General features: G+C 46.6%; 1 protein-coding gene across 7 annotated transcripts in view; it reads left to right on the top strand.

Annotated features, from left to right (window-relative positions):
* Positions 1-24,961, top strand: part of LOC140201504 (ribosome-binding protein 1-like) — a 151,875-nt gene that overhangs the window by 29,350 nt on the left and 97,564 nt on the right. For all 7 annotated transcript variants that reach the window (XM_072265719.1, XM_072265717.1, XM_072265715.1 and 4 more), the window contains exon 2: positions 10,789-11,527. In XM_072265719.1, the coding sequence (XP_072121820.1) occupies positions 10,819-11,527 (709 nt within the window). In that variant the 5' untranslated portion in view covers positions 10,789-10,818. The remainder of the gene's footprint in view (positions 1-10,788; positions 11,528-24,961) is intronic.

The raw sequence follows: 24,961 nt of genomic DNA, 5'->3' as shown, positions 1-24,961 counted from the left end.
CATGATAGTGTAGAATCTGAACCCGTGGAGGGAAGCTCTGATCATATCACTTGACCCAGAGGTCAAGAGGAAATATAATAGCTTTCAGTCCCGTGGAAGGCCTTCGTAAATTGAAAGGGGGCAGGTGCAATTTCAGAGTGCCAGAGAAACTCAACAGAACCTGTGGAGGGAAATGGACAACAGGTGCTTCGCCTGGACTGTGCCCTACCTGTGAAAGTGGTGCCTACAGCAAGGGAGCGAGCCACCAGGGGCAGAAGGGAGATTTGTTGACCGGGAATGCTCCCCCTGCATGTTGGGAGGAAGCAAAGTGAGGAATAACTTTCAAGAGGGAATGGCATTTAATCAAAAAAAATTAACAAAGCAATCTCAGGCTATAGGAAAAAACAAAGCAGGAAGAAATGGATAGCACTTTCATAGAACCAGGACCAGCTGCCCTGAGCAAAAACAAGATGATGGTTCTGTTTTGCACCAGACTGTTGTGTTGCTCATGGAGACTGTTCATTCCCTGCGGCTTTGACTGTCACACCCTAACGGTCTGTTTGACCCTTTAGCAATGTGGAGGTACAGGTATTGAAGGGAAATCTGTCAACTTTAATAGGTCAGAGAAGTAGACACCACCTCCTGTGAATGTCAGGATTTTCAAATATTCATCAAAGCTCAGGGTAAATTTATTAAAGTACCTACTGTAAATGCTGTATGTATGCACACTACCCTGAGATTCATTTTCTCGTGGGCATTCACAGTAGAAGAAAAAAAATACAACAGAATCAATGGAAAAACTACACACAAAGACTGACAAACTATCAATGTGCAAAAGGTAAACTGTGCAAATACAAAAAAAAACATGTATTTATTATTAATATTTAAATAGTACTGAGAACGTGAGTTGTAGGGTCCCTTGAAAGTGAGACCATAGGTTGTGGAATCAGACCAGTGTCAAGGTGAATGAAGTTGTCCACGCTAGGTCGCTCTGCTGCTGGAGAGAGGAGCCTGTGTGGCTTGCCACCATGCTCAGAGGATGTTTCCAAGGTTTTCTGTGTTTTGGGTATGGATTTGGACTATGAGCTATGGACTTTTTCCTTCAGTTAAGAGTTTTTTATATTTTGCATTTTCATTTTTTTCTTGTTTTTTTGGGGGCGGGGAGAGGATCTGGGTGTTGATGGTCTTGTTGCTTTTTTTTCCCGTTCCTGTTCTTTGTGCAGAGGGAGGGGCATTTTGGGGGCTGATGTTCTTGTTGTGTTCCATGCGGGGCAGGGGAGGGGGATTGGGGGTTGATGATCGTGTTGCTGTTCTTTATATTTTTTTTTTGGTTTTGTGGCTATCAGACGAAGAAGAATCTCAGAGTTGTAGCCTTTGTTAATAAATGAACCTTTGGTTGAGGGGTAATAACTGTTCCTGAACCTGGTTTTGTGGTACCTAAGGCTCTTGTTCCCGATGATGATGAGAAGAGGGCTTGGTCTGGATGGGGGGGTGGGGGGGCAGTCCTTGATGATGGATGCAGCTTTCTTGTGACAGCTCCCCTTGTAGATGTGCTCAGTGGTGGGGAGAGTTTTGCCTGCGACGGACTGGGCTGTGTCTTCGGCAGTATTCTGTGTGAGAAGTACATTTGCCAGTGAGTGCAGCTGGTTTATTTAGAACATGGTTGGTCAAATTATTTGTGCCTGAATGAAAAGGATTCATGCACCCATCTGATACTGTATTTGAAACATTGAGAGACAAACGAGGTGGCTGAGAGACAAAGGAAGTCAAAATGCTCAGAAAGTTGAAGGTGAAGTTAAAAACATATTGGTCCCGTTTCTTAGAGCGGCCCACTCCCAGATGTCCTACTGACACCCTGATCTCACTGTGTTGTGTGTTGAAGCCCTTCTAATTACAAAACCTAATCTGTTTCATAGTAGCATTTACTGTTTCTCTTTCACTAGCAAGCTCTTCCCTTAGAATTACAAAAGAGAGAAAAAAAATTCTTGAGTTAACTGAGTTTTTGGTGGAGTCATCTTGTGTTTCTTTCCTGAAAACACCAAGAGCTTAAAGTTCCAGACTCCTGAAATCAGGGCTGGGAGCCTTCGGTCAAGAATAAATATTTAATCTTTTGCTCTAAGGGTGGAGAGCTGGTTAAATGAGTGGGGAAGTGAGGCTGAAAAGCCAATGTTTAGATAATATTTCGAGATGCGGGATTGTGAGGGCTTTTTTTTTTACCAATCATTGTACAGGACTTTCCCACTTTGGGATATTCTCTTACTGCAATCCCACATCAGCAAATTGTTGATCAGTGGTCTTGGCTAGCCACAGCGCTCTGATTTTCAGGATAGGCCTTAATCCTGGCAAGTTACAATAATGCCTACGTTGTTCTGTGTTGCATTGAAAGTGATTCAGCTTGCCATGAGAGAGGTCGGTGTGCAGGCAGTTCCAAACCTGGAGACAAGGCAGCTTCATGTCGATGTTTAGGAAGGGGAATTTATTGCGGGGGCATGGGTTTTTGTTCAGATTTCACTCATAGAACCCAGGCTAAGTCTCTCTGATCCAGTATTCTGTTGTAGACGACTCCCATGGTCCAGCATGTTTTAAATCTGTATTATGGATCTGTAATAACTCTAACCACACACAACTGCACGAACCAAATATCTGAGCATCGTCAAGTTCGCTGATGACACCTGAGTGGTGGGGCTCATCACCAATAACGATGAGACGGCCTGTGGAGAGGAGGTGGAAGAGCCTGAGGCCTGGTGCCAGGCAAATAACCTGTTCCTCAATGTCAACAAGACAGAGGAGGTGGTTATTGATTTCAGGAGAACTCACACCACTTGCACCCTCCTTTACTTTGACGGCACAGCAGTGGAAACTGAGCAGTTTCAAACTTCTGGGAGTGTATTTTACACTACCTTTTGTGGTTCCAGAACACATCCTTTACCCAATCAGGAAAGTTCACCAATTCCTCTACTTTCTGAGGAGGCTGAAGAGAGCTGGACTCTGCACATCCATACTGGCGCCATTCCACAGATGTGCAGTAGAGAGAGTCCCAACAAGTTGCAACACTGCAGACAGGGAGGCTCTGCAGCAAGTTGTCGCAACTGCCCAAAACATCATTGGCACCAGCCTACCTGCCATCAAGGACGTAATGTAAATACAGAAAGCTGCCGGAACAGGACCGGTAACATCATGAAGGATTCCATCCACCCTGCTCATGGACTTTGTCCCACTCCCTTCAGGAGAAGGCTGCGTAGTGTCCGCACCAGGACAACCAGACTCAAAAACAGTTACTTTCCCTAAGCAGTGAGGCTGATCAGCACCTCCAGCCACTAACTCACCCCTCCCCACCACCACCACCACTACTTTATTTCCTGTTAGAGTCACCTTGTGTGCAGACACTCCTGTGGCTAACTTCACTTTATGGACGTACAAACAATTTATGTATACAAGCTATCTTGTGTATTTATATTCGTTGCATTTTTGTTTAATCATTGTGAGCTTGTGGTTTTTTGGTGCTGCACAGGATCTGGAATAAAGATTATTTCATTCTCCTTTACACTCGTGTACTGGAAATGACATTTAAACAATCTTGAATCCCCTAATTTAAGATCTAAAACTAGCTAATCTGTTGCTAATTGACCTGCCAGTGAACCTTTGCAATCATAATCTATGGCAATTCTGACTTGCAGACGCTTCTGTTTCCAGGCGGTTCTCTGAGCCCTGTGTGACCCGGGGAGTGTCTACGCTTAGAAAGAACAGTTCTCCTGCTTTGTGGAAGATGATCAGGGCAAACTTTCATGGTTTTCTCTGGTTTGGCACCAGTCAGGTCCCAAGGGTGCCAGGCCAGAGCGTTTCAACCTGTGTATAGTGAATACAATCAGTACATAATCTAATTTCACATTAATTGTGTCATCAATTCAATGCACTCTCTTTCAGTTAATGCCAGTCCCGTTTCCTCCTTAAACAATACTCCCGACACAGGACCCAGCCCCTCAGTGTCCAGCGGTGGCAGAACCCTTCCCCGCAGAGCCTTTGCAGTGGCTGCACTGAGCTTCAGTGCATTGGTTACTTGGGCTTCCATGTCTGACCCCGCCAACCCGGTCTGGTTTATGCTGCAGTGTTCCCCCTTTTCGGTGCAGAGCTCTTTTTTTTTGACCCTGTAGCACTGTGGATTAAATCACCTTTTGTATCACTTAGATCTAGGCAAGAGATTTGAGCCGCTACTTAACCATACAAACCCCTGACTTATGGCAATACCCTGCATACAGTGAGCTCCCATAACACTATTAAGTCCAAAAGTCTAATTTACGTTCATTCCTACAAATGGCAGGGCTTGTTTCTTCTCTCCACCTTTGGTAATTGCTCTTTCTCATCGTCTAATTCAGTTTATTACAATTTGGTGAGAGGCTGATTACCCCATCGCATGATTTTTTTGTAGAGTTTCTGATTTGTGGATGTCTGTAAAGAAGGAACTCATTCAGAACCCTCCTTTGCACATTTGTATTGGTTTATTGTTGTCACGTGGAGCAGGAAAGTGGAAAGCTTTTGTCTTGAGTGCTGTCCAGACAGATCATGTCCTCCTGGGGCAGTAAAAAGAAAATCAGAATTTCGAATAGAGTTGCAGTGCAGGGGCCAAGATGAGGTAGATTGGGAGATCGGAGTTCAAGAGCTTAGTAGTTCTAATGCAAAAAAATTGGCAGCCAATTTATATTCAGTAAAGTCTTGCAAATGGTGGCAGTGAAATAATAAACATAGATAATTCTCTCCCTCTCTGACGACTGAGGGATAGACATTGGCTACTTCAGGAGAAACGCCATGCTGTTCCAATAGAATATCATCTACACCCAAGAGTTCAGGTGCCCCTTGGTTAAGGGATCTGTCTGGGGTGGGCACCTCAGATCGAGCATGGCTGCCAACTGGACATTGTGCATGGGTTTCTGGAACAGGAACCTGAAGCCCCAGGCAGCTGAGTCACAGCTCTGCCAGAATGTGGCGTCCTTCTCCACATATACGATAGCTCTTGTTCCCTCCTCACTACCCCTTTATAAGAAACAGAGATAGACCATGCAGCTCCTTGCCTTTTACCCCTAAGAACCGTCAATACCGCGGCTAATGGTTGACCCTGGCCCTCTTGGTTGGAGAGTGAAGCAATCCATCCTGACTTCAGTCATAGATCAGCGACTCTGTATTCTGATCACAAGAGATTCTGCAGATGCTGGGATCCCAGACGAACACACACACACAATGCTGGGAGAGCTCAGGAGGTCAGCAGCATCTACGGAAAGGAATAGAGACAATGTCTCAGAGCAAGACCCTTCACCGGGACTTTTTCTTGAAAGACCGTTCCTGCTGATTTCCTCCAGCAATTTGTGTGTGTCATAAAATTCGAGCCCGGAAACTGCCCCGGTGTTGACCCCAACATTCCAATTTACTCAGCAAGGTCACCTCTGTATTCGAAACACCGGGAGTTTAGGTCTAGTCTACTCTTTCTGCTCCTAGTGCTGCAATGAACCTTGGTTAAATTGTCTCTGATGCTTGGAGTAAGGGAGGGAGGAGTACTTCAGAGGTAGATGTTACCTGGGTCCAATATGAATACAGTAAAACTTTATTCTTGTACTACAATCCTTTTACCATTTGTTTTCCTAATTGAATATTTCCTATCAAATATTGAAAGGACATGGAGAGGACATTTTCTATAGTGCAGGATTCGAGGATCAGAGGGCAGGACCTCAGAATTGAGAGACGTCCATTTGCAACAGAGATGAGGAGGGATTTCTTTAGCCATAGGCTGGTGAGCCTGTGGAATTCATTGCCCATAGGTGACTGTGGAGACAAGTCATCGGGTATATTTAAAGTGGAGGTTGATTCAGTAAGGGTGTCAAAGGTTGCAGGGAGAAAGTAGGAGAATGGGGTTGAAAGGGGTAATAAATCAGCCATGGTGGAATGGCAGAGCAGACTCGATGGGCTGAATGGCCTAATTCTGCTCCCATGTCTTTATGGCTGCACGGTCTAATTATTTACTATATTTGGTAATTTTCTGTGCAGGGGCTGAAAATAAACATTTTGCACCTCCTTTTTAGTTTTAAAACAGATCCTGTTCTTTACTGTCAAGATGGTTTTCACCATGGTGCTGAGCTGCAGTCTCCATCGAGATCATGGCTCAAATTTTTTGTTTCTTTGTAGGGTTGGCTTTCGGGACAGATGGGAGTTGGGGATCAGCTTAGGGACGGGGTGGTGGGGAGTTGAATTAGAGGACAGGGCAGAGTCAAGCCATCGCTCTGCATTCGAAGGTCAGTGTTGGGGGCTTCAGACCTACAGTCCAGCGAGGACAGGGCTGGGGAGGTCAGCGTGTTCTATCATCAATGTTCTGTGCAGGCAGGGGGAATGTGGGCTAGTGACCCCCCCCCCCTTGGGTATGCAAATCGGCGTTCGTGACCTAGTGTTGGGGCCCTGTCATCGGTGGTCGAGGCCTGGATTTCGGGTTTTCGCCCAGAGCTGTCATTCATTATCATCAGTGGGTCCTAGGTCGGTACCGAAGATCGAAGCCCTGGGTCGATTGGAAGTGGAGGCCCAGTGGCCAGAGCGCGAGTCCTCGAGTTTGCTGGGGAAGCCAAAGGTGCACTATCTGCTCATGAGGCTGCTGGCTGAGGAACGCGGCCTGCCCTGGGGTTAGAGGACAGTGGGGGGTGGGACGAACGGGGCTTGTTTTGCTGTTGTGGTTTTGTCACTTGATATGTTCTGTGTTGTTCTGCCAACCATGGCGGGCAAGCTCTGTTGGCACCTGAATGTGTGGTGACACTTGGCGAGCTGCCCCCGGCACATCTTTGTGTGTGTTGGTTGTTAACACTAATGGCATGTTTCACTGTGTTTTTTGATGTACATGTGATAAATAAATCTAAATCTGAACGTGGAACTTCGTACACTTCCATGTGCCCGTAATCTTGTCCATTCACTTCATCGCTGTGCTGCCAAGTGGCTGCTTTGCATCCTTCTCGTCATCCACCTTTCCACCTGATTTTATATCCTCAGCAGCCGGAAACCCTGTCTTATCCACCTGCTTTATATCATTTGCAGACAGTCGGAGGTCGAACAGTGATCCTTGCAGCCACCTTGTCGTTAAGCTTTGCCAAGCCTGAAACAGGAAATGGTGGCATGAGTATCAGTTTCTCTTTCCGGAAATTTTTTCCCTTCCCCCTCTTCTATTCCCCACTGGCTGTTTACTTCATCTCTCCTTCCTGCCTCCTCCCCCTGAGTCCTGGGTCTCCCCCCCTTCCCTTTCTCCTATGATCCACTCTCCTCTCCTATTAGATTCCTTCTTCTCCAGCCCTCAATCTTTCCCACCCACCTTCCAGCTAGCTTCCCCTCCCCCCACCTTATCCCAGCATCCCACTTGCATTTCAGTCCTGAAGAAGGGTTTCGGCTTGAAACATCGACTGAATGCTCATTACTCTTTTCCACAGACACTGCCTGGCCTGCTGCGTTCCTCCAGCATTTTGTGCATGTTGCTCTGGATTTCCAGCATCTGCAGACTTCCTCGTGTTTATTCTCCCACTTCTTTGTCTGTTAACTAATCTTCAGTTCCTCCAGCATCTTGTGTGCGTTGCTTCAGTTCATACTGACATACTGTCCATTCTCAAACACCTGATTTTTTGCAGTACCCTCCCTAAGGTATCCCTTCAAATCTAAATTAACCAGGCTGCCATTTTCTACAACCTCACACTTGAACAGATTCTTCAAGTACAATTTCTGTTTAGCTAATTTGCATCTATTTTCCCTATTGCTTTCTCCCTAGGTGGCCATTTTTAACTTTAGAACAATCTGCTTTGGATTCAGATATTACTTTATCACAGGGAAACGTGCTGTGAAGTGCGTCGTTTGCATTTACAACCGGTACCTGAGGGTGTGCTGGGGGCAGCCCACAAGTGTTGCCACACACTCTGGTGCCAACATAGCAGGCCCGCCGTGCTCGGCAGAGCGACACAGAACAGAACACAACAAGGAGCAAAACAACAACAGCAGAACCAGCTCCGTTCCTCCCTCCCACTCACACACAGACAGTCCTCCAACTGCAGTCCACAGCCTCCAGCACCTTAAAATCTCGTGCAGCACCGGATGGATTGTTTTCTCTTTTTCTGCTTTCCTGAATAGCTAGGTTGGTCATGTTTGCTACCTTCCAATTCACCAGGGCCATTTTACAGTCAAAGCAATTGCGGTACATCCACTTTTTAGCTGCTGAAGGGTCCTGACTCAAAGTGTCGAATGTGCTCTTTCCATAGAAGCTGCCTGGCCTGCTGAGTTCCTCCGGCATTTTGTGTGTGTGTTGCTCGGATTACCAGCATCTGCAGATTCTCCCTTGTTTGTTTTACCTGCCACCTCTTTTAACAGGATGGCTCAGTAGGGTAATTTTTTTTGATTAGTGTCAGATCTTTTTGTGGCAAGAGTCTGAATTCGCTGTGTTTTGAATCGCCGTCCGTCAGCCCAAATGCACGAATGTAGCACAAGTGCACACAGCTGACTCTATTTTAAAAACTATTCAGTCTAAGCACAGTAGAGTGTTTAAAGGCCACACAAGTGACTGACGCTAGTTAGAAACTGTCTGGCAACAGGCTTCTGTTCCAATTAACGCGGCATAGTGTCCCAAATAAGCAAAGGGAATCCCGGCTATTTTCTTGATTAGTTTTTTGTTCTTTAAGTGTTAACCCAAATAAGCAGCTGCCTGATTAACGGATGGCCCAGTTAACTGGAATGAACAGGCTTTGTTTTCATATGTTGTGACACTAACTAAACCACTAGGGATAGAAGCCGCTAAATGCACAAGGTCTTTTATTAAACCCAGACAGGTCATTTCTCCGCTGCTGATGCTCAGCTCTGAGGTTTAATAATTTTTACACTCTAAAACAAGAAATGGTCAACTACAGTTTATAGTCAATGTCTATCATTATCTATTTAACTTCGACATTTTGAGTGTAGATGGATAACTTGTGCAGAATTACACATTTCCAACGGAGCACGTCCCCACTGACATAACCCCTTTGAATATTCAAATACTTGTGCTCAGAATCCACTTGGACTAGCCACAGATCCCAGGCACGGAAAAAATGTTGTTAGTGTTGGGATGGCTCCCTGCAAAATATAAAGAGTGATAATAATAATTGACAAAACAGGAAGGTCCTGACTGCTCTTGTGTTCCCACCAGCTGCCACCTCACCCACTCCCACCAGTTTTCCTGGTGTCCACCTATACTCGCAATAATTTTCAGCTGCCACTTAACCAGCACGTCATTGTGATGGATGTGAGAGGAGACTAGAGCAACCGTGTTATTACTGGGAGAATGTACACGCTCCGTACTGACAGAATCCAGGGTTAGGATCGAACCTGGGCCACTGGAGCTGTGGCAACATCTCTAAAAGCTGTGTCAATCGTGTTAACCCGGTCGCACTCATTTCTGTGACTTCCTACGCATCTCATGGACTAGAATGTTTCAAGGTTATAAATGCAGTTGAGCGTCATCACTCTTTGCACTTTGCCTTGCTGAAACAGAGGTTTTGTCTAAAACCATATCCTAGCTGTTGAGGGAGCTCGGCAGGTTAGGCAGCATCTGTGAAGGGAAATGGACGGTTGATATCTTGGGGCAAGACCCTTCATCTGCACTGGAAGAACAGAGGGGAGGAGCCAGTATAGAGAAATGAAAAGAGGTGGAGCAAAAGCTGCCGGGTGATGGGTGGATCCAGATGGGGAGTGGTGATGGGCAGACGGAGGGGGGAGACACAGTAACAGGCTGGGAGGTGATGGGTGGATCCAGGTGGGGAGTGGTGATGGGCAGACGGAGGGGGGAGACACAGTAACAGGCTGGGAGGTGATGGGTGGATCCAGGTGGGGAGTGGTGATGGGCAGACGGAGGGGGGAGACACAGTAACAGGCTGGGAGGTGATGGGTGGATCCAAGTGGGGAGTGGTGATGGGCAGACGGAGGGGGGAGACACGGTAACAGGCTGGGAAGTGATGGGTGGATCCAGGTGGGGAGTGGTGATGGGCAGACGGAGGGGGGAGACACAGTAACAGGCTGGGAGGTGATGGGTGGATCCAGGTGGGGAGTGGTGATGGGCAGATGGAGGGGGGAGAGATGGTAACAGGCTGGGAGGTGATGGGTGGATCCAAGAGAGGAGTGGTGATGGGCAGACAGAGGAGAGGGGAGTGGAATACTAACCGGCTGGGAGGTGATGGGTGGATCCAGGTGGGGAGTGGTGATGGGCAGACGGAGGAGAGGGGAGTGGAATACTAACTGGCTGGAAGGTGATGGGTGGATCCAGGTGGGGAGTGGTGATGGGCAGATGGAGGGGGGAGACACGGTAACAGGCTGGGAGGTGTTGGGTGGATCCAAGAGGAGTGGTGATGGGTAGATGGAGGGGGGAGAGATGGTAACAGGCTGGGAGGTGATGGGTGGAGATGACAATTGGGTACAGTTGATGGAATCTGATAGGAAAGGAGAGTAGAGCATGAATCAAAATGAGGTGTTGGGCAGAGCAAGCAGGAACAGTGGGGGAAGGAGTGTGGGTACGTGGAGGAGGGAGAAGAGAAAGGGTGGTGAGAGAGGTCAGAGAAAAGGGGCAAAAGGGGATCATATTTCCTGGAGTGAGAGAAATCACTGTTCATGCCATCTGGTTGTAGAATGTGGTTCTGATCCTCCTGTCTTGCTTTTGGGTGCACCATTGCAGTGGAGGAGGCCAAGGACAGGTCGGAATGCAGAAAAGCACTGAGTCTTCAGTTTTCTTGTGTCTCTGGGCTGTATCTAAATCCATGTTCGTCGTGCTTTGTCTTGCAGGTTCAATAAGGAAACGAAAGATTGTCGAATATGGATATCTATGACCCTCAGACCTTGGGCTTCATGGTGTTTGGAGGTTTCATGGTTGTCTCTGCCATTGGAATCTTCCTGGTCTCCACCTTCTCCATGAAGGAAACCTCTTACGAAGAAGCCTTAGCGAAACAGAAGAGGGAACAGGAGAAAGCCCAACAGGCCAAGTCGGAGAAGAAGAAGAAAGAGAGGTCCGTGGAGAAGAAAGGAAAGCCAAAGAAACGCGAGGAAAAGCCTAACGGGAGAATCCCGGAGTCCGAACCTGTGCCCGATGCCTCTGAGGCAGAGGTCGAGATGGAGCCCCTCATCGTGCCAAGTGTCGAGGCTCCCATCGTGGCAGCTTCTGCTCCTCCCCCCTCTCCTCCATCTGCCCCAGAGTCTTCTCCCCCAGCATCCAAAGAAAAGAGGAGGAAGGAGAAAAAGGTTGCCAAAGTTGAACCTGCACCCAGCCCCCTTTCAGCGCCTGCCCCGGTCGGGGGCTCCTCCAGGCAAGCTCCTGCCCCAACAGCTACTCCCCTGCTGGAGGCAGTTGCCAGGGAGGTGCCCGTGATGGCTGTCCCCCCGGTTGGTGCCCAGCAGGGCACCCCCCTCGCTGCCTCACCTCCCACCACAGGTGCCAAAAAGGCAGATACAGCTGCCAGCCAAGATGAACCAAAGCAAGAAGCCCCAGCAAAGAAGAAGGTGGCGCCTAAGAAAAAGTCTGAACCTAGTAAGTATCTTCGCCTCCTTTGTGCGTCTAATCCTATTTCTGTTGTTAAGAGGGTCATAGTGCTGTTTATTTCTCTGAAGTATGGTTGAAATGGTTTTAACTCCCACTTTCCCTCCCTTCCCAACTTGATCAGCATCCCCATAAAGTTGTACACCATGGTAACAGGTCCTTCAGCTGACAAAGACTATGCTAGCTTTTGAGTGCCCATTTACACCATTTCTTCCCTCCGTATACCCTTCGTTCTTTCTCTGCCCACACCCCCTCACCATCCCACCGAGATTCTATCCTCCACCTATACCTAATAATCAGTGGCCAATTAACTCAATCTGCATGTGAGAGGAAGGCACTGCAGTACCCAGAGGGAAAACCCATGAGAATCTCTGAGGTGTGGCTTGGATCTGGTTCACTGGAGCCGTGAGGTATCAGCCCTGCCTGCCCATCTCTGTAGCTCTTTTCAGAAAAGGTGAAAGCATGTGTCTGTGTTGCACCTTCCACAACCTACAAATACCCCAAAGCACCTTGCCCTGTGCAGTCCTTGTCTAGACTAGGCATGGTGGCAAAGCAGGAAATCAAGGTAGCCAAGTGTCCTCCCATCAACACTAGTGTGACATTAGTGGAGGGATTGGTATTAGTCAGAGCAATGGGGAACAACTGTCTGTTTCTTGCTTTGGAGGTGCAACAACCAGAATTCTCAACAGCAGGAGAGAGCCAGTCAGACCTTGGTTTAAAATTGCGTCAGACAGTAGCATTTTAGACACTGTGGCTCTCTGTCAGTGTGGAGCTGGAAATTTCACGCTCTACCTGAAGTGAGACTTGGCAGCCTTGCACCAAGTTGTGATTGACACAACATTTACTTTTGCAGTAGAAAGTTAATAAATACACAGTACGTGAAACATGCCATTAGGAGCACACTCATCCCACGGTATTAACATCATTATTCATGGAGTGTTGTTCTGCTCTGTTCTTCATCTCTTAAGTTTAATTGCATTGACTTAGAACTTAATTAACCTCAACATACTTTCCAAACTATCTATGCTGATTTAAGTTTCAGGACTGCTTTTGACCATTACCACCAAACAGGGAAAAGAGCTTCCTGTGGAAGCTTATGTCCTTTGAGTGGAAAATGCTGTACGATATTCAGCAGGGCTGGCAGCATCTGTGGAAAGAGATGGGGAGCAAACGTTTGAAGTTGATGACTTTCAAAACTTGTCCAAGTTCATTTCTCTACATAAAGGTTGTCTGACTTTCTCGGCGAAGGCATTTTCAGCATTTTGACTTATTTTTCAGGTTTCCAGTATCTGCAAGTTTTTGCCCTTCACACATCATCTTGAAGTTCTTTGGATGTCTTTTGAGTAATCATGGTGACCTTGACACCTTTTAAATCAAGAAAAATAGTGGACAGATTTTATTGGCTGTTGGTGATTCAGATCTTATTATATGTGATCTTGTCAGTCTTTTTTTTAATTCATTCAAGAGACGTGGGCTTTGCAGGCTGAACCAGAATTTATTTGCCCATTCCTAGTTGTCTTTTGAAGAAAGTGGTGGTAGGCTGCCCTGAAACACTGCAGCATGAGATTTGTTAACAGTAACACACAAAGAAAAATTTGCTGTTTTGCAAAAGCAGTCCAATGCAAAGACAAAAATCTATAAATCAACAAAAATAAATACCAGTCTTTGAGGAGTGGGTAGATGGAATTCTGGAGCATTACAGTGTACAGTGCTGAAACAGACCTTTTGGCCCATCTAATTCTTGCCCAATCATTATTCTACCTAGTCCCATCAACCTGCACCTGGCCCAAAGCCCTGCATAGCCCCCTCATCCAGGTACTTATCCAATCTTCTCTCAAATGTTGAAATTGAACCTGCATCCACCACTTCCACTGGCAGCTTGTTCCACACTCTGAGAGAAGAAGATCCCCCTCGTGTTCCCCTTAAACATTTCCCGTTATGCAGCCAGACCTTGAGGAGTGGGCACAGTTTATGCCTAGTGCTGGTGGGATTCTGAGCCAGTGAGGGTGAAGGAATGGCAGTATATTCCTGAGTCAAGATGGTGCGTTCAAAGTAAATTCATTATCATATTACATATGTCTTATAGGCATTTACAGCAGAACAAATAAATACAATACAATCAATGAAAAACCAGATATAACAATTGACAATCAACCAAAGTGCAAAAGAAGACAAACTGCAAGTAGGAAGAAACCCTAATAATAATAATAATAAAAAATAAGTAGTAAAATATAATCTTTAGAACATAAGTTATAGTTGAAGGGTTCTGACTGTTCCTGAACCTGGTGATGTGAGTCCTGAGGCTTCTGTACCTCCTCCCCAATGGCAGCAGCGAGAAGAGAGCGTGGTCTGGACGGTCAGGGTTCTTGATGATGAATGCTACTCTTTCGTGGCAGCGTTCCTTGCAGGTGTGCTCAGTGGTGGGAGACTGGGCTGTATCCACTTTGTTTTTTTTTTGTAGGCTTTTCCATCCCTGGGCATTGCTGTTCCATAGCAGGTTGTGATGCAATCAGTCAGGATGCTTTCCACAGTGCATCTATGAAAGTTTGTCAAAGTTTTAGATGACATGCCAAATCTGTGCAAACTTCTTAGAAAGTAGAGGCACAGCCGAGTCTTTGTGATGGCTCTTACGTGCTGGTCCCAGGACTGACTCTCTGAAATCTGGCTTGGAGGGCAATTCCCAGGTGATGGTGCTCCTTTGCTTACGGAAGTTATGGATTTGTAAGGTCCTGTCTAATGAGTCTTGGTGAGTTGCTGCGGTGTGCAGGTTGTGTAAGCAACTGCTATGTGTCGGTGGTGGAGTGAGTGAATGGTTGTCGATGGGGTAACCATCAAATGGGCTGCCATCCCCAAACAGTCCTTCCTGGCGAGGCAACGCTTCCCCTGCGAAACTGCTGGGACTGGCTCTTGTGTTCAGTGTTCCCGATGTTGCCTCCCCTACATTGGTGAAACCCATCATAAATTGTGGAATGGCTTTGTCGAGCACCTCCGCTCCATCTGCCGAAAGTAGAACTTCCTGGCGGCCAAGCATTTTAATTCCCATTCCCGTTTCGTCATGTCGGTCCACGGCCACCTCTTGTGCCACGATGAGGTCACCCTTGGGGTGAGGAGCAGCACCTTGTATTCCGTCTGGGTAGCCTCCAACCTGATGGATTGAATCTTGATTTCTCCTATGGTAAACAAGTTTCCCCCCCCCTCCCCCCACCCACACCCTCCCCTCTTCTGTTTCCACACTCAGGTGGGTGAGAAGAGGTAAGAGGCCAGTCACCTCCCCTTGGTCCCATTCTCCTGTAGTGCGCTCACCTCTCCTATCAGACTCCTTCATCTCCAGTCCTTTACCTTTCCTACCCACCTGGCTTCACCTATCACCTTCCAACGAGCCTCCTTCCCCTCCCCCCACTTTTTATTCTGTCAACTAACCCCCTTCATTTCCAGGCCTGAAGAAGGGTCTCAACTGCTTATTCATTTCCATCGATGCTGCCTGACCTGCTGAGTTCCTCCAGCATTTTGTGTTTCTTCCTGTCTTGTATGGTGTTGAGCTCTCGGAGTGCTGCTGAAGTGTCTGGGGAGTATTCCATCACTGTCCTGATTTGCCGCCGGTGAATAGGTTTGAGAGCCCAAATCCCACTGCTGATTTTCATGTTAAAGTCGTGGGTGCACGCACTGTCAGATAGAGAAGTTGTGGACCCCCTGACCAATTCAGGAGCAGATGATTGCTGGAAAATCGCTGGAGTTCATTCTCATTGTGATTCCCAGCACTATTCCAGGGAATCACCTTTTGGATCCCATGTCAAATCAGGACCTGACACCTCATTGATTTCAATGGGGAAGATGGAAATTGGATTAGGAAGCAGTAAATAAATTTTAACTATTTTGCTTTAATATTTTTAATTTTGTGTTTTAATTTTGTACTTGATTTACATTAAAATTTTTACAAAGCATATCTGTTGAGAATGTGATGAGAGGGAAAGTGTAGACGCAAGGTTCTGCAGATGCTGGAAATCCAGAGTTAACACACACAGAGTGCTGGAGGAACTCAGCAGGTAAAGCTGGACTGGAATAACCTGTTGATATTTTGGGACAACAGCCTTCTTCAATGAGATCAGGACCTTGATAGGTCTCTGCTCGAAACATCACCAGTTTATTCCTTTCCATAGATGCTGCCTGACCTGTGTTCTTCCAACTTTTTGTGTGTGGGGGAAAAAAAAATGTTTGCAGTAAATGGGAGTTCGATAGTCGGCATAAAGTTGTTGGCCTAAAGAATCTGTTTTGTGTTATTTGACTCTGATTTAGTTAAATCCTAATAGTTTCTGAGACAGTCAGAAATTATTAAAGATCACTTGTAGCTGGGAAATCTCACATCCCTCATTTTTGCCTGCTGTCGGGGCAGGAGCCTGCTTCCGGCACGCCACTGGAATTCCTGCCATCGCTTTAATCATGGCTCTAGACTCCAGAGTGTGGAGGCTAATGAGGTAAGGCTCAGCTCCTGGCTATGGAGGGATGTGTTGGGGTGGAGAGGTCAAAACTTGCCCAACAAGAACACAATACACTCAGTGGCCACTTTGTTAGGTACACCTGTACACCTCATTAATGCAGATATCTAATCAGCTAATCATGTGGCTGCCACTTGATGCATAAAAGCATGCAGACATGGTCAAGAGATTCAGTTGTTCTTCAGACCAAACATCAGAATGTGGAAGAAATGTGATCCAAGTGACTTCGACTGTGGAATGATTGTTGGTGCCACACGGGGTGGTTTGAGTATCTCAGAAACTGCTGATCACCAGGGATTTTCACACATAACAATCTCTAGAATTTACAGTGAATGGTGCAAAAAGCAAACAAAAAATCCAGTGAGTGGCAGCTCTGTGGGTGAAAATGCCTTGTTAATGAGAGGTCAGAGGAGAATGGCCAGGCTGGTTTAAGCTGACAGGAAGGCAACGGTAACTTAAATAACCATGCGCTACAACAGTGGTGTGCAGAAGAACATCTCTGAAGGCACAGCACGTTGAACCTCGAAGTGGACGGGCTACAGCAGCACATGACCATGAACGTACCTTCTGTACCTAATGGCCACTGAGTGTATCTAATGACGTGGCCACTGAGTATATGTCAGGCCTACTTCAGATGAATTTCCTCCTTCAGAATTAAAATTTGCACAGGTTGTATTGATAATTCTCACAACATATAGAAAAACAATGAAGAAAGCCTGCAAGAAGTCCAATTTATTTCAACTGATAATTCTAACCTGGAAGCAATTGTACAAGAGCAATCCCAGTATTTGTCCATGATCATTTCTCCTCTTTCCCCTCCCCCCCCCCCCCCCCCCCCCACTGTATCATGAACCCACTGCAAGAACTGAATAAGCTATTCAGTGTTGTTTAGTTCTTCACGCTAGTGCTGGTGTTGAGCGGGGCCTCCCCCCATTTGTATATTTGACCAAGCCACCATGAAGGAGTTGATCATCTGACAGCTGAGGTTTCTTAGCTGTGGTTCACTGGGTGCATTCTCAGCTGAGCTGGTCATGGGTTGTAATCCAACTCAAGTACACAATCTAGACTGATGTGCCAGTGATACACTACGAAAGCGCTAGAGTATTAGAGGTGCCATATTGTGGATTTGCCATTAAACAAAGGGCTACTTTCCTCTTTGGGTGTGTCCCTACTTTGAAAAGCAGCTAGTCTCTGCAATCGATCGTGGCTGATCCATTTCTGTCTCAAAGCCAGTCTCCTGCCTTCTCCCTGTAACTCTTCACTCCCTGACTTATCAACAATCAGTCAACTTCTGCCTTAAAATTACCCCATGACTCAGCCCCCACAGCTGCCTCTGGCAACTAATTCCACAGATTCACCACCCTCTGGCTAAAGAAATTCCTCCTGATCTCCATTCTAAATGGACATCTGTTTATTCTGAGGTTATCCCTTCTGGTCCTAGATTCACCAACTATAGGGAACAACCTCTCCACATCAATTCTATCTAGTCCTTTAAACATTGTTCTAAGCTTCAGCAAGTACAGGCCCAGAGCCATCAAACGCTCCTCATGTGATGCCTTTCATTCCTGGAATCATTTTTGTGAACCTCCTTTGACCACCCCCCCCAATGTCAGCACACCCTTTCTTAGATAAGGGAACCCACAACTGCTCACAATACTCCTAAGTGAGGGCTCACCAGTGCCTTATAAAGCCTCAGCATTACATCCTTGCTTTTATGTTCTAGTCCTCTCGAGATTAATGCTAACATTGCATTTGCCTTCTTCGCCACTGACTGGACCTGCAAGCTAACCTTTGGGGAATCCTGCACAAGACTCCCAAATCCCTTTGCTGCTCTGAGTTCTAAATTTCCTCCCAGTTTAGAAAATAATCTACACCGCTATTCATTCTGCCAAAGTGCATGACCACACACTTCCCGACACTGTATTCCATCTACCACCTCTTTGCCCATTCTCCCAATCTGTCTCAGTCCTTCTGCATCTCCCTGCTTCCTCAACACTACCTGCCCCTCCACCTGTCTCCTTATTGTCCGCAAACCTGGCCACAAAGCCATCAATGGGGTTGAGAAGTATAATAAATCAGCCCTGTTGGAATGGCAGAGTGGATGTGATGGTCCAAATAGCCTAATTCTGCTCTGATGTCTTGTGGTTTTTATGCTTCAATCCTGTCACAGTTTAGTTGTAGAAATCTTGTCATAGTTGGAGGCAGGAGGAATAAGATCGTGTCAAAGAAACAGCGCAGGCACATAAGGCCAGAGGCTGATGTAATATTCTACCTTTGTATCTTTGGCTGCGTATTAATAATTCTGCAGGAAATGGCCTCTATGTTAGACTAATTCCCTGATTTGTGCCCCTTTCCTGTTTAAATGATTGAAATGTTGCTCCTTATTCTCCAGCCTTCTGTGCATCAGACTGCCCAGTCCCGGTGGCTGACTGTATCGCGTTGGGCTGCACTTCCTGTGGTCAGTTAACCCTGCGGTTGCTTCACATGAACATAAGGAACAGGAGCAGGAGTAGGCTATCTGGCCCGTTGAGCCTGTTCCGCCATTCAATAAGATCATGGCTGATCTGGTCACGGACTCATCTCTACCTACCTGCCTTTTTCCCCCATACACCATAATTCTACCGCTATGCAAAAGCATAGCAAGGGTGGATTTTGTGAATTTTGCCTTTAACCCACTGTGCCGATGAGCCGCTGTCTGAGGTTTGTTAGCGTTATAAGGCGGACCGACCGTGGAGTGGCTGCGTAACCCGTTACTTCCACTGGCTCTGGTTGAGGAGTCGCTGTCACTGAAGACCATGGCAGACTGAGCTGGATGCTAGTGGCAACTTGGAGTGGCTGCTCAGCCTGTGAACCTGCACATAGAAGAGTACGGCACATTACAGGCCCTTCGGCCCACAACGTTGTGCATCTTCGGGTGCGGTTGGGAAGTGGAGGAAGTAGTGACTGAGAGACTGGCGGAGTCTGCATGGACAAAGGAAGATCTGAATTGGGTAGCGGTGGCACTGGCCAGCATCAGTGAGCATTGTGGTACCGATGTCAAACAGGCCCCCAGCACATTGCTGACTGCAGTGCTCTGACTGCTTTGGAAAGTTCCTCAGTTGCTGGTAAAGCACATTTTTGAGCCTTGAATTGATGAAGACTCTTGTTAAATGCAGATTCTTGGACAACAGTCAGAAAAGGTGAACTTGGTCACCAGTTTTCTGTCTCATTTCTTCACTTTCAATGCATCCTGCAGCAAATGCCCTCTACCTGGGTTATACCTACTGCTGCATTTCCTTTCCATTTAGAAGCTACTTTGGCCCATTTGGTTTATGCCAGTTCACAGGACATCCACTTGCCCCACTAACTCTCCCTGTAACCTATTCTCCCTACATTTCCAAAAGCAAACCACCTCGCCCTGCCAAGCTTCCATCCCTCACCCGCACACTGCTGGCAACTTGGCGTGACTGTTTAGCCTATGAACCCTCACGTCTTCAGGGTGTGGTTTGGAACTGGGGATCCTGGAGGAAACCCACTGAGTCACAGGGTGGGAACGTGCAAACTCCACGCAGGCAGCTCCTAGCTTCAACCGTGACTTAGGGTCTCCGACGCAGTGTGTCAGTGGTTCTACTCGCCATGCCACTGCACTGCCCACATGACTGGGTTCCTGAAATCAAGTTGTGTTGAATTTGGGTGTTTTCTACATTGAAAAGATGGTGAATGTCATCTTCAAAGGACTGAATGTTTTAATGTTGGGGGAACTTTCTGCCAGAGCTGAATACACAGCTGATGTTAACTCCACTGACTGTTGGATTATACTGTTCCATGTAGGCGTGATTGCTGGTCTGGTCTCCTGGGACACAACTCTGTGTTGTTTGAGTACATTCACTTGAGCAGGTGCCCCATTATAGTAACAGCTGAACGGTAAAGCCTCTTTAAAGCCCACAATGTCACACTTGCATTTAATTCAGCTGGCACCTCGTGGACTTTGACCTTTCAAGATTAGTTTGTAAATTAAAAGCACTGTCTTTACAGTGGCCTGGCAGTTAGGCAGACACCCTAAGGATACATCGGACCATCTTGTTGAGATCTTGATATTATTGAGGGTGGGCAGGGGCGAGGGACTGATTGAAGGAATGAAGTGATAAGTAATGTTTAGGAGAGAAACCGCACGAGACTTGCGTTACAGGGATATGTTTTTAATGGAAGACCAGTGTACAAAAACGAAACATCAAGAATGTGAGGAAATGGAAGAATCATATTTCCCCAATTCTGAGGTTTTTGATTTCCCTTCTCATTACCATTCCCAACCATGCTGTTGCACAAAGACAACCAAGCATACCGTAGGCTCTGTGGCCACTTTATTAGATATTTCCTGTCTCTAATTAAGTGGCCACTGAGTGTATGTATGTGGTCTTCTGCTGCTGTAGCCCAAGGTTCGATGTGTTGTGTGTTCAGAGATGTTCTTCTGCACGTCACTGTTGTAACGTGTGGTTATTTGAGTTACTGTCGCCTTCCTGTCAGCTTGAGCCAGTCTGGCCATTCTCCTCTGGCCTCTCTCATAACAAGGTATTTTCACCCACAGAACTACTGCTCACTGGATGATCTTTTTTTTTTTTTTGCACCATTCTCTCTAAACTCAGTGCTGTGCATGAAAATCCCAGATCAGTTTCTGAGATGCTCAATCCACCCCATCTGGCAGCAGCGGTCATTCTACAGTCAAAGTTAGTTAAGTCACATTTCTGCATTGCGATGTTTGGTCTGAACAACTGAGCCTCTTGACCATGCCTGCATGCTTTTGTGCATTGAGTTCCTACCACAGGATTGGCTAATTAGATATTTGCATAAAATGAGCAGGTGTACTGGTGTACATAATAAAGGGGACATTGAATGCAGATATGAAGACTGTATGAGTGGTGAGCATAGTGAGGACAAGGCTAGCATGGGCCAGGTGACCAAAATATCCTGTGTCACTGCCGTAGCTCCTGTGTACATACTCGGGCTTTGTTTTGTATAGATCTTCAGCCTTCCAAGGCATAAGAATATGTTGGACAGTTTCTAATATTTTTCACCTCACCACCAACACTGCACAGTTTCTCTCAGCAAAATTGGATTAAAGATTCTGTTTGTGGTTTCTTCCTGTATACAAAGCGTTCAGACTTGCAGGGAAATACTTAATTGGTTGTAATCTGATTTAGAGCATAATTGATGCTGCTTAGTGCAATAAAAATGCAAGTCTTTTTTTCAATTGCATTGTGCCCTGTGAGAAGCTGTGTGTGTGTGTGTGTGTGTTGCTTGTTTACAGTCATAACTGGGTTTAGTGGCCTGGTGCCAAACTGGTAAGTCCAGGCTCCTCAACTCTCCATTGTTACAGAAAATCAACATAAAAATCTCTTGTTCTGGTATGACATCACGTTGTCTTTGGTTTATCTCTGGGGCACTTCTTTTTGGATGGCCTTGACGAAGGTGCTGTAGAAATGTAAGCTGCTATCCTCTCACCCTCTCACCAGGCCCGTGGACGTAGAGATGTGTGGGGAGCCCAGGCAGAGCTTGTTTGATACCAGCCCGTCAGTTCTTTTGACGTTGATTTTCCCCAGTGGGAAGCTGAGGTAGATGATTAACTATCACTGGTCTCATGTTGCCAATAATTAAGTTTCCAAACTCCTTGCCAGAAGCATTTTTTTTTTGAGGGGAGCTTGAGGCAAAGTTGCTCTCTCTGGCTGTTCACTTGACCTTGCTTGCTCAGGTACTGCAAGATTAATGGAGATGGGCCATTGCAAACAGCGGGTGAAAATCGGCAGTTCCACCTTTACAGTTCTCTCTTTGAGAGAGATTTACTGCCACTCTGTTATTTTTATAGACAAAAGGGTATTAGTAAAACTCAGGAGAAAGAGGCCACTCCCAAAGATACAGGAAAATGAGAGCAGAAGTGTGCCACTTGGCCTGTCATACCTATTTTGCCATTCAGTGTGTTCACAGCTGATCTACCAGAAGGCAGCAAGGTGTACACATCCCTGTCTGTATCCATGGTGCTGAGTTGGAGGTGGTTGACAGCTTGAAGTTCTGAACTGTGAATATTACTAACAATCAGTTCGAGTCCAGCTACATCGATGACCATGGCCAAGGAAGTGCACCATTTCTTCTGCTCGCTCAGAGGGCTAAAGAGATTCTGCAAGTTCCCAATGACACCACCCCGCTCCCCCAGCTCCCCCAAATGTTATAGATGCATCATTGGAAGCATCCTATCCAGATGCATCCCAGCTTGGTGTGACAACTGCTCTGCCCAAAAGCAAAGAAACGGCAGCTCAGTCCATGTGGTAAACCAGCCTCCCCTCGATCCTAATTCCCTCTGCAGAGAAGCCAGCTGTCATAATCGAGAGCCTCTTTCCCCCCCTCCCCCAGTCATTTGTTAGGACAGCTCTCGTGTTCCAGAAGTAGCCCAGTAAATCTCGAGGCTCAACACTGAATGACTCTTGAGAGTTTTGGTGCATGGGCTGCAAGGTTAGGTCCTGATGAAATCAGAATTGTTGTCTACATTAGACCATAAGACATAGAAGCAGAATTAGGCCGTTCAGTCCATCAAGTCTGCTATTCTATTCTATCATGGCTGATTTATTATCTCCCCCACCCCATTTTCCTGCCTTCTCCTTATAACCTTTGAGGCCCTTACTAATCGGGAACCCATCAACCTCTACTTTAAATGTACCCAATAACTTGGCCTCCACAGCCATCTGTGACAATGGATTCCACAGATTCACCACCCTCTGGCTAAAAAAAATTCATCCTAATCTCTGCTGTAAAGGGATAGTTTTCTATTCTGAGGCTGTGCCATCTGGTCCTAGACACCCCTACTGCAGGAAACATCCCCTATCAAGGCCTTTCAATATTGGATGCATTTCAATGTGAGATTCCCCCTCATTCTTCTAAACTCTGGCCCAGAACCATTAAATACTCCTCATACGTTAACCATTTCATTCCCAGGATCATTCTCATGAACCTCTTCATTGCCAGCACACTCTTTCTTAGATAAGGGGCCCAAAATTGCTCACAATACACCGAGTGCAGTGGGAGTAGCCTGCATTGTGTTGGATTTGTTTGCCTTTGAAACAAGGCGATTATCGAAAGAAAGCAGTGTGTAGAAGGTCTGTTGCTTGATCTTTACCCTCCCATGTTTGTAGAGTTGCAAAGGTCGTGATAGACTCTCAGTTGCTTGCTTTTGCTAATCTCTCAGAGGCTGCTTGAACAAGGTGAAAATGTACTCTTCAGGGAAGGTTCCTCCTCACTCTGGGTGGTGGTTTAGGTGTGGCTGTGGGACGATGGGCCCGTGCAGTCTAGAAGGCATGATCCTCAGGGGGGCCCTCCCCCAAGTCTGTTTGCTGCCTTGGCCCAGTGCCCAGCAGGAACCTTTTCCCTCTCGCAGTGAGCAGTGGATGGGGTGTAGACTCACTGGGTTGACGTCAGTTCTCTCTCGGCCTGCCTCTGTGTTTGCTCATGGCTCTGTGTGTTGTCCCGTCACTCTGGAGGGAAAGCTAACTTTGTTTGAGTTTGGCAACAGCTGCTCAGCAGATTGCAGGCCGTTTAACCCATGAAGCACCACTTCTCTCTTCAGCCAAGCAACCCGAAATAAAACAGAATAGAAAGGGTATGTAAAGTTCCAAACGGCCGAGGTAGAACAGTCAGAGCCTGTCTCCCAAGACTAAAACTAGAAGGCATGGGCTTAAGGAGAGAATGAATGAATGTCAAGGGGTATATTACTCAATACAACAGTGGTTAGTATCTGGGGTAAGCTGCCAAGGAAGTCAGTGGAGGCAGGAGGCAGTAACCACGGTTACGAGGCACCTTTCACGTACTTGAATGAGGAATTAACAGTCTGCTGGAGGAAACCTAGTGGGTCGAGCAGCATCTGCGGGGGAACATTCTGGGTAGTGGCCTTTGGCAGGATTTTGGCCTGAAACTTTGGCAGTGACCTACCCCAGCTGGTCCAGGTTTCAGCATCTGCATACTCTTGACTGAGCATGGCATAGAAGGATATGAAATTAATGGAGGCAAGTGGTATGAACAGGCGTGGTTATCATACCAGAGATGGGCTGAAGGGCCTATTTCTACACTGTAGGTCTCTATCACCATGGCTCTAGGAGCAAAGAAATGGAAGTGTATGCATTAATGCACACTATCAGACTCTACTTGAACATCCCACAACCAGTGCAGTGCTGTTTGAAGTGGCAATGCGATAAGTAGTTTGCATTAATTGCAAAATTCGTTGAAAAGTTTAACATTGGTCAGATTTGCCCTGCTTGTCATTTTCAAAGCAGCAGTATCCAAATCGGGTTTATTATCACCACTAACATATCTTGTGAAATGTTTGATTTGCAGCAGCAGTACAGTACAAAACAAATTAGTGTAAGTTACAGTAGGAAATATAAAAATGAATCATGCAAAAAGTGAGGTGGTGTTCAGGGGTTTAAGGGCTGTTCAGAAATCTGATGGCGGAGGGCAAGATGCTGTTTCTAGAACGTCGAGTGTCTGCCTTCAGGCTGCTGTGTCTCCTCCCCGGTAATAATGAGGGGAGGGCACATCCTGGATGGCAGGCATCCTTAATGAGGGATGCTGCTGCCTTGAGGCATCCCCTTTAGAAGATATCCTCCATGGTGGGGAGGCTAGTGCCCGTGGTGGAGCTGGCTGAGGCTACAGCCCTCTGTGCAACTTTTCCTAGTCCTGCGCAGTGGCGTCTCCAGATCCTGTGCATTGATTGGCACAAGGGTTTTTTGTAATTTGTCCACAAAAGCAGTAGGAGGTTTCTAGCAGTAGCTTTCTGTAACTGGTGGTAGCTCTGACAGCATGGATAGCATATGTCTGGCTAAGCTTTGTGCTCTGGGATGGTATGGTAGTTCCACTGGATTGGTAGTAGGTCCCTGGTTAGCACTAGTCTTGAGTGAAGCAGCACAACTTGACT

Source organism: Mobula birostris, chromosome 8 (genome assembly GCF_030028105.1).
Source record: "Mobula birostris isolate sMobBir1 chromosome 8, sMobBir1.hap1, whole genome shotgun sequence".
NCBI classification, from domain to species: domain Eukaryota; kingdom Metazoa; phylum Chordata; class Chondrichthyes; order Myliobatiformes; family Myliobatidae; genus Mobula; species Mobula birostris.
Note: the sequence above shows the minus strand (reverse complement) of the source record. Positions and strands in the feature narration are given on the sequence as shown.